This window comes from Egretta garzetta, unplaced genomic scaffold (genome assembly GCF_000687185.1).
Source record: "Egretta garzetta isolate BGI_Z169 unplaced genomic scaffold, ASM68718v1 scaffold837, whole genome shotgun sequence".
Taxonomy (NCBI): Eukaryota; Metazoa; Chordata; class Aves; order Pelecaniformes; family Ardeidae; genus Egretta; species Egretta garzetta.
This window is the reverse complement of record NW_009260318.1, coordinates 282,622-297,579: the sequence shown is the minus strand read 5'-3', so window position 1 is coordinate 297,579 and position 14,958 is coordinate 282,622. Positions and strand designations below refer to the sequence as shown.

General features: G+C 39.6%; 1 protein-coding gene across 1 annotated transcript in view; it reads left to right on the top strand.

The window, feature by feature from the left end:
- GRIP1 (glutamate receptor interacting protein 1) overlaps positions 1 to 14,958 on the top strand; it is a gene marked incomplete at its 5' end in the record, with an annotated part of 83,138 nt that overhangs the window by 38,137 nt on the left and 30,043 nt on the right. The window contains 4 exons of the mRNA XM_035897981.1: positions 1,674 to 1,829; positions 7,019 to 7,205; positions 8,001 to 8,146; positions 9,684 to 9,764. Of these exons, the coding sequence (XP_035753874.1) occupies positions 1,674 to 1,829; positions 7,019 to 7,205; positions 8,001 to 8,146; positions 9,684 to 9,764 (570 nt within the window). The remainder of the gene's footprint in view (positions 1 to 1,673; positions 1,830 to 7,018; positions 7,206 to 8,000; positions 8,147 to 9,683; positions 9,765 to 14,958) is intronic.

The following is a 14,958-nucleotide window of genomic DNA, read 5'->3' as shown; positions in this document are numbered from 1 at the left end:
ATGATTACACTGTATTTAATGATAGGTGACTTCAATCATTTTCCTTTGGTATTTGACACATCAGCTGAAATGCTTCCTGCTCTTTTGGTAAATACTGGCCTTCACTTTTGGCATATCCCGGACTCCCCATACTTAGAATCGGCAATAAAATACAGTCTCTATTTTGATACAGAAAATGATAATTTTAAAGTTTTGAAGACCAAGTTTTAAAAACATTAAATTGCACATCCAACTAATCAAAAAGAACTCTAGGTTTTTGGTTTATTTTATTAACCAGGCTTCAGGATAGAGTTTGTGTGCTGGTGGCCTAGGGAAGTCATTTATTACAGAGAGTAGCATACTGCTAACAATAGATGGTGGCAAAATTAAAATGTCAATGCAGTAAATTTAAATGACTGGCAAGTAAACCTCTCCATTCTAGGCAGTGCTATGTATAGGATCTGGTTTTATTTTTTAATGTAGATGAATGCAAGGAGAGACTTATTAACTGTCAGTTAGTGGTCATATATAATAACTTAGTATTTTCTAAGGAAGTTTGCAATCTTAGATCCTAAAGCCAGAGGGAAATTAGAAATTGATTCAGTACTGATCTTTTTAAAAATAAGTACAAGGAAACAAAACAAAAATCAAAAACATTTATTCTGAGAAAAAATATTATTTCTGTTCCTCAAGTTAGCACCCCCTGGTAAGAGAACAAGGTCAGTTTGTTTATTATTTCATTTTGGTTTATTTTCATTTTTTTTACTTCTTTTTTGTTTGTGCAATTCAGTTACTTTTCCCTCTTCTCTGGTCCTTTTGTTTTCTGATTTTTCCATCATCCTTTCATGCGGGCAGTGAAGGTTCAAAGAAGCAACAGGCAACTTACCTGGGATTCGCGTGCCAACAGCCACAGCAGCCTCCTCACCTACCACCATTATAACACCTACCACCCTGAGACTAAGCGCTGAAATTTCAGACAACCGAAGATATACAGCATGAATTCCAGGCTAAATGGCTTAGACTGCTGACATATTCTCTCCTTCTCTTCTTCTTCCTCCCTCCCTTCTTCTTTCACTCGTACTTTTCCCATTTCAGGCACTAAAACCTTTTCAGTTTTATGGATGCTACACTTTTTCATAGCCATGGCAAGGTTATTTCTGACATTTTACGCCTTTTCCTTTCTGTAACAAGGCAACCTTTGTAGACAGGAAACGGCTTGAAAATTCTCAGTGAACCAGCTCTTCAGCCATATGAGTAGACCATTAGATTTGAGTAGTTTATATAAAGCACAATCTTTGAATGCAGAATATTGCTTACAAATCTTTTGTCAGAAATTACCTACTACAAAAAGGCATCTCTAAAATTGGTGTATCTAGACATATTGATCTGCATTGTTTCATGGATATGTGTTGAAAAATTTAATTTAACATGCTTTGCCTAAGCCAAGTTGTATACTATGAATGTACTTTTTGTATCTACAGTATCTTTGTTAGCTTCCAGCAGGTATTTTCATGAAATGCTGACTTTACTTTTACCTAGGGTCACCTGTGTGGTTTAATGTCTTTGTTATTGGAAATGCACAAACCATTCCTGTGCATCATACACATTGTTTTATTCATTGATGAGTTACAGGCATGTGTCGCACTCTTCCATGAAGACTGAGTGCTGTATGCCAAGTGTTTGATTTCTTACAGCAGCTTTGGTGTCTTCATCCTTCTCTCCTACCTCCATGAGTGCATACAGCCTGAGTTCCCTGAACATGGGGACCTTACCTCGCAGCCTCTACTCCACCAGCCCACGTGGGACAATGATGAGGCGGAGGATGAAAAAGAAGGACTTCAAAAGCTCCTGTAGGTGGTAATGGCATTTGCTCAAAATGTGCAGTGAATGGGTGGAGGAGAGGGAAGATACAGGAAAAAAGGTACAAAGTACCTTAATTAATCTATACACTAGGCAGAAGAGAGAACAATTGGAGTTTCTGTTAGATGTCATAAAAATATTTGTCTGATGAGATGCCCAATGAGATGAGTAGAGGCCATGCAGCTTAACTATCTATCTTGTCTGAAACAGATAAAGCAATGTTTTCTTCAGAGAATTCCGGAAGAGTTTGTTATACTGTTAGTGAAGTGATTTTCAAATTCCTTTTTTCAACTCTTCCCACCAGGGAATAGAACTCATAGCTGAATAGTCAAAAAGATCACTGGTAAGCTCAGCCAACTATCACATTACAGAAGGATAAGAGCTTGCCACAGTACTTCCTAGGTAGTTTTAATGTTTATATCTACACCATAACCTGTAACCGTCATTTTTGTGAGGAAGAGTGACAAATAACAGCGAAGACTAAATAGCCTTGCTTCTGGCCACTCTTTGGGATTCAAAGCATGGATTTCCCATGAGTCAGTAATTTCCCAAGCCAGGGTGGATATATTTCAGGCTGTTCCACTTTGCATATTTTAAGTATTCACTGGGCCAGAGAGAGTATGGCTGTATCAGCACGTTGTTGCCCAGACACCATGTAAGTGCCACCTCTCATTTTGGCTTGTCCATCTTGGTGTGATCCTCAGCAGCTCAGTTTTCCTCCAGAGAGGGGAAGTGAGAACTGCTTTGTAAACCATCTGCTCCGGCTAATAATGCTCACAGGTCCACTCTGGAAAAACTGAGCTGCTGTGCATTACAGTGCTGCTGCCCTGTATTAAAGATTTCCCATGGTCATAGCAAAATCAGAGCAAAGCAGCAGCCTCCAACTGAGGTCAGTCACTATGGAGTTGTGAGGAAACGTTTGAGAGAGGAACTAAGGTTTTGCTTTCTTGCAGTCTTTTGTTGCTTGCTTGTTCTTATTTCTTTTGTAAAGCAAATATTTTTACATAACATTTGCCTCTAAGTGCATTTTTTATTTTTAATCTGATCAGCCATTTTTCACAACTCATCTGTTGGCATGTTAGCTTCTAATGTATTCTTTTGGGTCACGGGGAGATGGTGTGTCCATCCATGCTATGGTATCAGTAGGGGTCCAGGTCTTACATGTCCTCACATGCACGTGAGAAACAGTAGTAATGTTACACTAATACTAATTGATATGAATAGTAAAATAATGCTGGATGCAAAAAATAGTTCTTCGATTGTGCTGTATTATAGCGGTTCCATCCAACAAAGGGCTGTTAATCCTGAAAGCTAATCCTATTATGGGTCTTGGAGACAGCTGTTACTTGTGTTATTACATTTTTCAGATATTTTTCCTTCAAGGAAGCCTTGCCCTGCCATTTGCTATCCTGCAAAGGCTCAAAACAAGGCCAGTGACTTTAGATTTAAGTGGGACAGTCACAGAAGCACTGCAGCCCGCCTGAAAGATTCCTCAAGTCAGAAGGCCCTGGGGATGACAGGCTGCTATGATTAACCAAATCTCTAGCTAGGAGGGGTTAGGATGCAGCCTTGTTGTGGGGTAGTTTATTATGCATTTGCATTGTGAGGTCTGGATATAGAGCATTACAAAATGGAACTGACCCCATCACTGAGTGAGTCTGTGCCTCACTATGAGCAGTGACTACATCAGCAACCCTGAATCAGAGCTGGCTTTGGAGGAATTGGCTGGCCAGCCAGGCTTGCTTGCCCTTTCTGTGAGCTTGCTTTTCAGCCCATGCTTGCCCTTTCTGTGAGCTTGCTTTTCAGCCCATGCAGAGCTCCTTACTCCTGTTGATAGACTTATACCCATACTTGTGACCACAGTAACAGCCAACTTAAGAGACCCACACTGGACTGAATGTGTTAAAAGTGATCATGAGAATGACTGGTCCTGTACCCTTCTACCACCTATCAACAGGACTTCGAAAACCTTGCCCCTCACCCTTTCTGGGAGACTCATGAGAACCAGGTAGCATCAACTGATGTCCTTTATGTAGAAAAGGAATAGCACACTCTCTTAATTCTAGTGGGATTTTTTTTTTTCTTTAATTGAATTGGATCATTTGAGGGTTTTATTAATGTAACTTTTAATAAATCTTTTAGGACATGATTTGGGAAGAAAAGGACGTCTTGGTGAAGGGTGCTATGAAGTTTACATGGCCAATTATTTAGGAAAACCCGCATAACTTACTGTGAAGATGCCAAAATTCATGATGATGAAGTGTGATGGTACAGGGGGTTACAAGGCTTTTATGGCCATGATTTTACAATCATTGCATTAGTTACACAGATCTTTCCAAACATGTGGCTGTAAAAATTGAGGGCCTGCCCTGCTGTCACGTGCTTTATTTATGCTGCTTGTTCTCAATTTTTATTCTTCCTCTGCTTTTTGGGGGTTTTAAAATATGGTATTCATTGTGGAAACACTTAGATTATTATTTGGTTAAAGTTTAAATTCTGAAGTATTTTGTAATATGTCCATATTAGTACTTGAAAGTGAGACACAATTTTATACCAACTCACATGATAGTTACTAGGTTTGCATATCTGGTAGAAATTAAGAGAGGGTGTTAGACGTGCATGAGTACTGTTTTCTCAGCCCATACAATTTAGCTGCTACCAGGAGGAATAGTGAACATTCTGCAATTTCTCAAAGGAGACTGCAGGCATAGTAATCCATATGCGTACCTTTAAATACATCTTGCTCTGCTTCTCATATTACTGCAGGAATAAAAGTAACAAGTACATAATCTTCAAATTCAAGATTATTATTTATATAACTACAGAGTGTATAGTAAACCAGCCCCCAGGACTGTTGCTAAGAGTTGGGCGAAAAGTATACAAGTATGCTAAAATGTACCCCTACTAGTAGCAACCAGCATTCACTGGAGCTACATATACATCCATACCCTCTTTTTCAATCAATAAGGCTGCTTCCTGGCCTGTAAAACTTTGAATCCATCAAGCAGCCAAAAAAAATGGCAGTGTTTTTTGTTGCAATTATTGTTGAGTTACAAACCTCAAGATGCTCTAAGTCTTGGGTTTGGGTACCTGTGGCATTTTATAGAGGCTTAGCAGACAGCTATTGTTACATGATTTGGAAAGGGTATTTTCATCTCTGCTTTTTTTGTTCCTGTTTCTGTTTCAATTTCTTTGGGAGTGGGAGGAGTTCCTGATTGTCACTTTTAAGTATCTACATCATCAAAATATTTACCAGGGTGAGTTTTAAATCCCACAAATAGTAACTTAATTTCCCAGTGTGAATTAAAACCTTAGCTGTCCTGAAAGTTGAGATAAATGTTGTGAGACCTATAGGTTCCTGGTAGGTCATTAGAAAAAGAGTAAGAAAGTTACAGAGTCAGCTAAGTGCCTGCTGCACAGGGGGAATGGACACATAAGTGATGGGATGCAAAGATGCAGCTAACATGTAATTGTTGAATGACCTTAAAGAAAGGGAAAATGGAACTTTTCTGAGCTTGGATGCCCTAAATTTAGTCATTTCTACAAGGTGCGTTAGGGGATCTGGTATTATATTGCCTCTGAATTTATCTGGTTTAGTCATATTTTAGCCTTTGCAGTGCTGAGAGATGGAGAAACCTTTGTCACATGCTGTAAATGCTAAAGCTGGTGGCCATTTCTAAGAACAGATTATTAGTATTTGCATTTGGGTATGAGCATGTCTTACTGAGTGCGGATAAAAGAAACAGTAAGAAGGAAGCTATTGAGTGACTGAAATAATACACAATTCTTACAAAGGAAAATTAAAACAAGATATGAGTGAGAATTCAGGGTAATTTAGAAAATACCATTTCAGAGTTGAAAGGAGCTTTGCTGGGAGAAAACAGAAACTCATGAGGTTTTTGGCAGGCAAAACTTTTGCAACAGAACTGTCATTGCCAACTGTGCCACATTAATCCGATTTTATACTAGCTATTTCAGAGCAAAAGTCTAATGCTTGTAGCCCCAAAGTGCGGGAAATACTTACACAGCCTCTGACGTCTTTGTACAGCAGTGCTAATATCATCTATAATGTGAAAACAAGAACTAATTTTTTCCCACATCTAAGAAAAAAGAAATCCACTGTTAAGCAATCCCCCAGATAAACCATGAACTAAACTATCCCTCAGATAAACCATGAACTGTTATCTAATTCTTAGTAGCTACTGCAGGCAGAAATGAGTCTTGAAGGAAATTAGAGGTGGAGGGGTAATGACTTGAAAACATTGAGAATTCTCCACATTGGAGGGTTATCATTAGTTTACTGGTCTGAACAGGAATTGAAAAACTCTAGTTTTCTGTGTATGACCTAATGAAAGGCAGTAGTTTGTCACTGGGGGAGTTCAAACAATGTAGGCAGAGATCAAAGAACCAAAGGTGCAGTGTCCTCCCTTCATAGGTATTTCCATTGAATCTCAATGTTGGTTTTTTCTTGATTTCTTCTGTAATGCAGCCTATTCAGAACAAGAGTGAGAATAGAGAGGAGGAGTAAATCAGGAGTACAGAAGCAGCTGCCTGTGTTTCTCACAGAACAGTCCCCCAGTTCCTTTGAGAGACCCCAAAGAATTTCAACAATCTCTTGAGATAAACTGGTTGCTAAAACACAGGGGTTTGTTCGACTGACTGACACTACCCAGTTAGCCTGACAAATTGCTGACGTGGAGTAAACATGTGCAAGAGGAAGGCATCCTTATTTCTTGCAAGCAAGCCTGGGCCGTGTGCTTTGTTGCTAACAACAATGCATCTCTGTAAGATGCTCAAAAGAGCTCGTGGGAATCGGCCTGAAAAACAGCTGGGCTTGTGCCTCCAATTCCCTCAGCTCCTGTGAAAATTCTGCTCCTCCACGCCTCAAACCTAATGCAAACAGAATTCAAGGATGTTCTGAGATTTTTGGGGTGGGGGTGTCAAACATTTATTTTACTCAGTACAAGAACTATCTTTTTGCATTCTAACATACAACCAGATGTTTTCTGTTCTCTTATGTCATAACTGTTTATATGTAATTTATAAACTTTAAGCCTAAATTGATGTTAAAAGAGATGTTTTGTTGACTAGATTTGTTGTACAGATCAATTTTCTCAAAGAGCAATGAGTTTTCTGCTGTGTATGAATGTCTTTCCTCCTGGTCTGCTCTGTTTTATAGTGTCTTTAGCCTCTAGCACTGTTGGTTTGGCTGGGCAGGTCGTCCACACAGAAACCACAGAAGTAGTGCTGACAGCTGACCCCGTAGTAGGGTTTGGGATACAGCTCCAGGGTAGCGTGTTTGCTACTGAGACCTTGTCTTCTCCACCTCTCATTTCCTATATTGAGTCTGACAGTCCGGCGGAAAGGTGAGGTTCTTTCTGTTGACTGCTAAGTACGTTTTGGTGAGCATTCCTCGGGGTACACTGGGCTTGTTGCTTTCAATTTGTGATAAATTGCAGGGCCTTGCTCAATGGAAGCATGGCAAGTAATAAACTGTCTGTTCTGACAATGATATTTCATATGCTTGATCAGCTGTAAGAAGAATGACAAGCACCAGTGTTTTTATCATCCGGAGTCCTCCAGCAGGAGACTGGAAGCTATATTCATGCAAAAGAAAAAAAGAAAAAAATCAGAAATACCACTGAAGTCAAAACAGTAACAATTCAGTGTGCCATAGGGCGAGGCCATATCCAACTCTGTTCAGTTTTGGTACAGAACCAAATCTTAGGGATTACCAGAGTTTTGACTTACTAATGATTTCATTGCAGCATTTCAGCTGCATTTTTATGCTTATGTATGCCTTTAATCATGGCATGAGAACAACAGTAGTTGCACAGGCAAGTTCTTGCTGCCATTGCAGAGCTATACCACCCATAGCCCAGGGTCAGAGGCAGAGGTGATGCCCATGGGTGGGGTGGAGGCATGAAGGCTGTGCCCCTCTTCCTGGGTCCCAGCACCTAGAGAGCATGACCCATGCTGGGAGTGCTCGATAGTGTTTTGGTGCAAAGGGGCAGTGGCAGCTTCTGTCCCCCTCTGTGCCTGGGTAGGCTGTCGAGCTGCTATGCCACGCTTCTCCTTCAAGGTTAGGTTGAATGTGTTTGATATTGTTGGTTCTGCTAACATGCACCTCTGATGATTGTTTTGTATCATTGTCCACCAAGGTGTGGGGTGCTGCAAATAGGAGACAGAATAGTGGCAATAAATGGTATCCCGACGGAAGACAGCACGTTTGATGAGGCCAATCAACTGCTCAGAGACTCCTCTATCACCAACAAGGTCACTTTGGAAATAGAATTTGATGTTGCAGGTATGAATGTACTGTTATTCTGTCTTGCAAGAAAAGTGAAGGAATAAATCCCAAATACATTGTGAGTGTTAGGCATCCAAGGTGGAGACTTTCTTCTCACATATACACCATTCAGTTTTCAAGTGACCTATTTGAAACGTGTGTCTTTTTGGACAGCTTTCTCATTTCACATAGCCCTGCAGCGTGCTTCAGAACACAAATAGAAATGACAAGTCCTGTAGTAAGGTCTGGTGACGGTCCTTCCTCTGAGTTATTTCTGGACATTTTTCTGCCCTGAGATAGAAATATTCTGCTGAGCTGAGACAAATCCTCTACAGGCCAGCTAACGAAATGTTTTACTAGACAGAAAAGTATTATAAAAGGGTGGATAAGCAGAAAACTCTGAAGAGTTTCACTTACATTATCTCAAACCCACAATCTAAATAAAAGAATAGAAATTGCATTAATAAAAGCCAGAAAAATCATTCTTAATGTTGCTGGTGAGTCTTTATTATCACTAATGCCATTCTGTGATTCTGTGTGTGAATGGCTTTCCTTTCTTCTGTAATGTGTTTAAGCATAGACAATACACTTAGAAAATCACAAATTGTGTAAATCAAACAAGTACACGTTATGTATGTGCACTACCCCACCATGTAATTAGTAAAACTTTTAAGACTTCTGTGTTCATCTGACAGTAGCTCCTTTGAAGTCATGACGGTGTCGGATGCACTGTATTTTGCATAGTGTGATTAATGTTAATGGTATTATAAATCATGATATCAAAAGCAGGTTAAAGGTTCCTAGAGTAATTCTGTACAATCTTTTAGTATGCGTGCATCTTGTATAATGTTAAAAAAAAAGCACCAAATACAGTATGTCTTGTCTGTGCTCCTCCCATTTGCTCTGTGACAGCAGACGCATACTCACAGTTAGACTCCTCTGCCACATGTATGTTTATATGTATTCATAGCTGTAATTTCAGTCGCGCCTTTTCAGGTCAAGGCCCAAACTTTTGCTAGCAGTGATGCCAAAAGTCAGGATTCAAATACAGTGCTGTGTGTTGAAGTGGGTTTTGCCGCAGTCAGCTCCAGGCGCTTCTCCATTAGTTATGTTTTGATTCCTTTTCTTCCCAGTAGATGTAAAATCCATGACAGTTACCTTAGCAGACAGTTAAAAATGTGTTAGACCTACGGCAACAAAGGCCTGAAATCCTTAAGACTTCTTCTGCTGTCCTTTTAATTAAAAGTTATCTGCCAGCATTAAAATTTTCACGTGTGCTTACAGAACTTGCATACAAGTAAAAACCTGCAGTCTCAGCTGGCTGCTGGCCCATGCGATCTCCATAAATTCAGTTAAACCTTAAAAAAAAAAAGAGTTACCGTGAAATTGCCAATAGAGGTATAAATCACACTTCATATGTCCTACTTCTTTCACTTCAGCACCTGTGTTTCATCCGTGGCTTGTGATGCTGATGTGATTTCATCAACTTACACGCATAGCTCTTGGAATTGTTGTGCCTTATAAATTATCTAACATTTAAAATATTTTTTTATAGAATCAGTTATACCAAGCAGTGGAACATTTCATGTAAAACTACCAAAGAAGCATAATGTGGAACTTGGCATCACCATAAGTTGTAAGTGAAAGTGCTTATTTTTTAAGACCACGTTTATGGCATAATTTGCAGATAGTAGGTCCTGTAGTATAGACTCAATGTTTAGTTTGGTATAAACTTCTTTTTGCCTTCTCTAGAAAGGGATGATTAGCAGTGCTCTGTCTCTGATGAAATACCATTCTGTAACAGATTTATACTCCCCTTCTAGTAGTTAAGGAAGACAGAAGTTTGCCAGGCCTAAAGCCTGACCTATTCCTTCATGCACAGCCCATATTTAACTCCCATTAAAATTATTTAAAAAAAAAAAAAAAAAAAAGGAAAAATGAAGTCAGTAGAATTAGGCCCATGCAAAAGTATTTCCATAGCTGGGAAGTTCAAAGTAAAGTCTGTTATGGTCTCTCACAGGCTCTTGAACAGAACCCCACTGAACTCAAGGGTTCTCACAGGCATGAGGATCCACATACATTGGTGAAGTGTTGGAGCAGGTCCAGAGGAGGGCCACAAAAACGATCCGGGGGTTGGAGCACCTCTCCTATGAGGACAGGCTGAGGGAGTTGGGCTTGTTCAGCCTGGAGAAGAGAAGGCTGCGGGGAGACCTGATTGCGGCCTTTCAGTGCTTAAAGGGAGCCTATAGGAAAGATGGGGAAAATCTTTTTAGCAGGGCCAGCTGTGACAAGACAAGGGGTAATGGTTTTAAACTAAACCAGGGTAGGTTTAGACTAGATATAAGGAAGAAATTCTTTACACTGAGGATGGTGAAACACTGGAACAGGTTGCCCAGAGAGGTGGTGGAGGCCCCATCCCTGGAAGCATTCCAGACCAGGTTGGACGGGGCTCTGAGCAACCTGATCTAGTTAGCGGTGTCCCTGCTCACTGCAAGGGGGTTGGCCTAGGTGACCTCTAGGGGTCCCTTCCAACCCAAAACATTCTATGATTCTATGATTCTATGACTGGGGTTATTTTCTGCTTCAGAACCCAGAGTCTGAAGAGACATCCTCAGTCTGTAAGACTAGTGGGCAGTCCTAAATATGCAGCTCACAGCAAAATCCCCTTTTTCACTAGGGGTTTCAGAGATTGCTAAAGAAGATAACAAGGGTGTGCATTAGTCTATTTCTCAAAAAGTATTTCTTGCTGGTTTTTGAAATCAAAGTGCTTCTATCCTTACTTATTTTGGGAGCAGACAGTAAATGCTGTGTTAGGAGTGGATTTTGACCAGGTGAACTCCAGCATACCAAGTTCAGCCCTTGATGGAAGGAGGATCAATCCATATCAAAGTTAATGGGCTTGTGTTCAATGTACTTAATGACAGTGCAGAATCCGGTCTCACTGGAATTAACATTCCTTTACAGTTGTGGCCTTTCTTGGACTATTAGTCTTTCTTTGGAATTATTCATGTGTCCTGGGGGAAGATTGTGCTTTGACTTATATTCTCAAAGCTTTTTACCAGCACAATGGAATAAGGTTAATCAAAAGTACAGCAGGGAACTCAGTGCGAAGAATTACATCTGAGGAACAAATGAGAGACACTGCAGGCCTGTTTGCTTGTGTTGCACACTTGAATGGGTAATTCTTAGGCTCTGTAAGATGCAATGTGATGCTTGAAGCAAAATTGTAGGTCTACAGGTAGTTGTGCAAGTGAAAATATTGAGAAACAAGAAAACCTGGAGAGAGGCTGTTCTGTTCATGTGTTATTCTTAGGATCGGTAATAGTTTGTAGGATTATTGTAAAAATACGGCCTTCCTAGTAATTTAATTTGTGCTGCTTTTTGGAATTCAGACATCTTGTACATTTTTTCTGTCTGTAGGAGTAAACTTTGAATGGAATGCTAATGTTGTTGGGATTTAGCATTTAGCACTCCTCTTCCAAACTTTGCATACCTTCCTGACTTGGAGCTTAATTCCAAAAGTCAGTGCTTTATAAAATTAGTGCTTTTTATAATCAGAGTGACACCTGGTTGGTCTTAGCTCTGCTCTTCTGAGTATACTGCAGTATCTTTAATATTTAAATTGAATTATCCATTATATTTAATAATCCCGCTTATTAATAGTGTTTAATGCATATGAAATGTGGATTAGTTATTTATTTGATTTTAAAGGATTTATACTAATAACTGAAAGTTTGTAAATTTGCTTGGTAGAAGTCTTGAATTGCTATATTTCATGCTTGCTTTTCAGTGCTTTGCTCTGTTCTACCTAATTAACCTCTAAATGAGGCAGTGTGATTTGACAATTACAAGTGGTTCGTATTAATTTTGTCATATTTTTGTCAGAGCACTTTAGCACATTAGCATGTGATTTATTACTGATTGTCAGAAAGCTATATGATTTCTTTTAAAAAACAAATACTAAGGGAAACTCAGTACAGTTGGTATAACCAGGCTTAAACAGGGGTGATAGAGGAGATGAGGTTTATTCACTTTTGGGCTTGATCTGTTTAAGTGCTAGAGACCTGTTTCATCCTCTCTCTTCTCAAGGTAGTGGAGTTAATGGTGAGTGAGAAAGTGCTTTCTCTATAAAAACATTACAGAGAAAAGCCTGTCTTGCTTTCCACATCCCCAGTTTAGTTTGGGATTTGGATGAGAAAGTCAGGAAATGACCTGACCTGACAGACAAGACAGACATTTTTTGTCAGAAGGGAAAAGTAAGCCTCACCTCAGGTTGGCACCTGAACATAGACCTATTTTTAAGTCCAAGAGTTCTTCTAAGCCAGCTCTTAGGAGACAGATGTCCTGGAAGATGAATTTATTTCCCTCCCTTTGTCTTGTTTTCCTTGGTAATAAACAGCAAGTGTGCATGCATGGAGTTACAACCAGGTAGTTGAAGGCATATCTGAGGTGACACACAACACTAAAGACAGTTAAGCTAATTCATGGTCTTTGAAAAACATGACATTAATATAGGGGAAGGGACTAAGCTTCTTTTAGTTTCAGATTTATTAATGCAAGTAAAAAAGCAAAACAAAACAAAAAAAAAAATTCAAAATCCCCTTAGATAGCAGAAACCCCTAGAAGGCAAGACAGGAGAAAAGTTTCATGAGCATCATTGTTAATGTTAATCCAGGGCACTGAGGTTTGGATAGTGCATGTCCGTTACCTCCCAGTATACTGGCCTTGCCCATTGCTGCCTTCGCACACATACTGGGCTTCTATCATCCTATCAACCTTCCCTTATCCCTGCAAGATCAGTCTAATCTTCCCATTCATAGCTACTTACACCAAATAAAGACCCTATTTCATAGTTTGCAAATGTAAGTGACCATATGGTCCATGCTTCAGGTACCAACATTTTCACACCCAGTTACCTGGTTGGAGCAATTAGAATGTCTCAGTTCTTAAAATTACATCATCCAAATAAAGCATGACACAGCAGTGTCTCTGTGTGTGATTATGCTTTTATAACAGAACCGTTACCTAGAAGAAGGATGGCTTTCAAGTAGACCTAGCAGTGTTCAAATCTGTTTCAGTTTATTTGCCAGTCACACTGATTTTAGACCATGTAATGGAATATAGACTTTTTTCTTTTTTTAAAGATAAATTTTTGTGCCACTGGCTACTTTATCATAGACTAATATTTTTTAAATACATTGAATGATTTCCAAGAAAATTACTTACTAGTACAGTCTGGTAATTGTAGTTAACAGCTCTTTTTTTTTTTTTTTTTTTTTCTTCTTTCTTTCCTTGCTTAAGTAAGATTCTGATATCCTTACTGGTCATGAACTGCAGCACCTTGCTTCTTAAATAATCTCTGAAGCCAGTGGGACTACTCGAGGAATAAGAGGCTGCAAAGCTGGTAAGAATATCAGAATCTCACCCAAACTATCATCAGGTTTTCTAAGTCATTTTGACTAGTAGCTATACTGTAGTCTGCTTTATTGCTTTTGTATTCCATCAGAAGCAAGCTTTGTAAATATCTACAGATATTTAGCACTGACTATGAGAATTTACTTTCTGAAGCAAGTTTCTGTATATTTTGGGATTTCACCTAGCAAACTCAACTTCATTTTGCAATGTTGCAAGTAAGACAGGTCCTGAAGAATCAGCAGGTTTCTCAGCTGCTCCACATGAACTGATACGTATGGAACAGAAGAGCTACATCAGTCTAATTTTAAAAAGCTCTTTCATCTATTTAATAATCACACTATTTTTAAAAAGTCTAGTAGCTGTAAACCAGCACAGTGGATAAGTGGACTGACTTTGTATAAAAACTATTTTTTCCATCCCATGAGCATTTTCCTCTGCTTGTTCAGTTTGTTCAGTTTGATCAAGCTCCAAAACTTGAAGCCAGGCTGAGACTCATAAATGAGTTTTGGCTGGGTGGTAGGTGAGATGGCCACCCCAAAATCTGTTTAAGTCACATTGGTTTTTCTCTTTGGGTTAGCAGTGAAATAAGAAAGGAGGGTTGTTTGAGGGGTTTTTTAACCTAATGGAACAGCTGATCTACAAAACAGACAACACTTCACTGAACTTGCTTTCAAGTGGCAGGGGAGAGGCAGGGGAAGTGTGTATTTGCTGGTAGAAGTGGGGTAGAGGCCTGGGACGGAGACCTAGGATCATGGAGTAATTTAAAGGAAGAGAACAAACAACTTGCTAAAGATCAGCCTTCCAGCTGTGACACTAAATTTAGTACCCATACCATTCACTTTATGCACTCTTCAGTCTACTTGTAGTTCATCATACAGACTGTGTAAGGTCTCTACAAAAGGTCAACATTAGGTAGACTAACAGCTGGACCCAGGAGGAGAAAAGATGAGATCTTCAGTGGACAAGGAGAGAAAATGAGGGGAGAGCCATAACAGGGAGACAGCAGATAAGGAGGGAGGCTGCTCAGTGATCGGGGTAGGGGAAGCTGAGACTTGAACAAGAAGGCTGGACATGGGTGAGTGGTAAGGTGCTTTGGTTTTATTTGTTTCTTAAAAACAAAAAATATTCTGAAATGAAACATAAAAATGGACACTTAAAGCTGTACAGTGTCACTTCAAACTTGAGTTAATTCATGAGGATATCTTTTTTAATTAAGTGGTCAAATACTGCTTTCTCACTGGGACTCTTCCTTCTCTGCTCTCTGGGGAGAGATGAAACAGTGGTGCGTATCGAAGGGGATGGAGGCTGCATAATGAATGAGGTGGAGGATTGCAGAAGGAAAAAGGAGGTGATCTCATGGTCAAGACGGTTTAATGCTACCCTGGAGAAATTAGGGGTTTTTCCTTTCCTCTGCA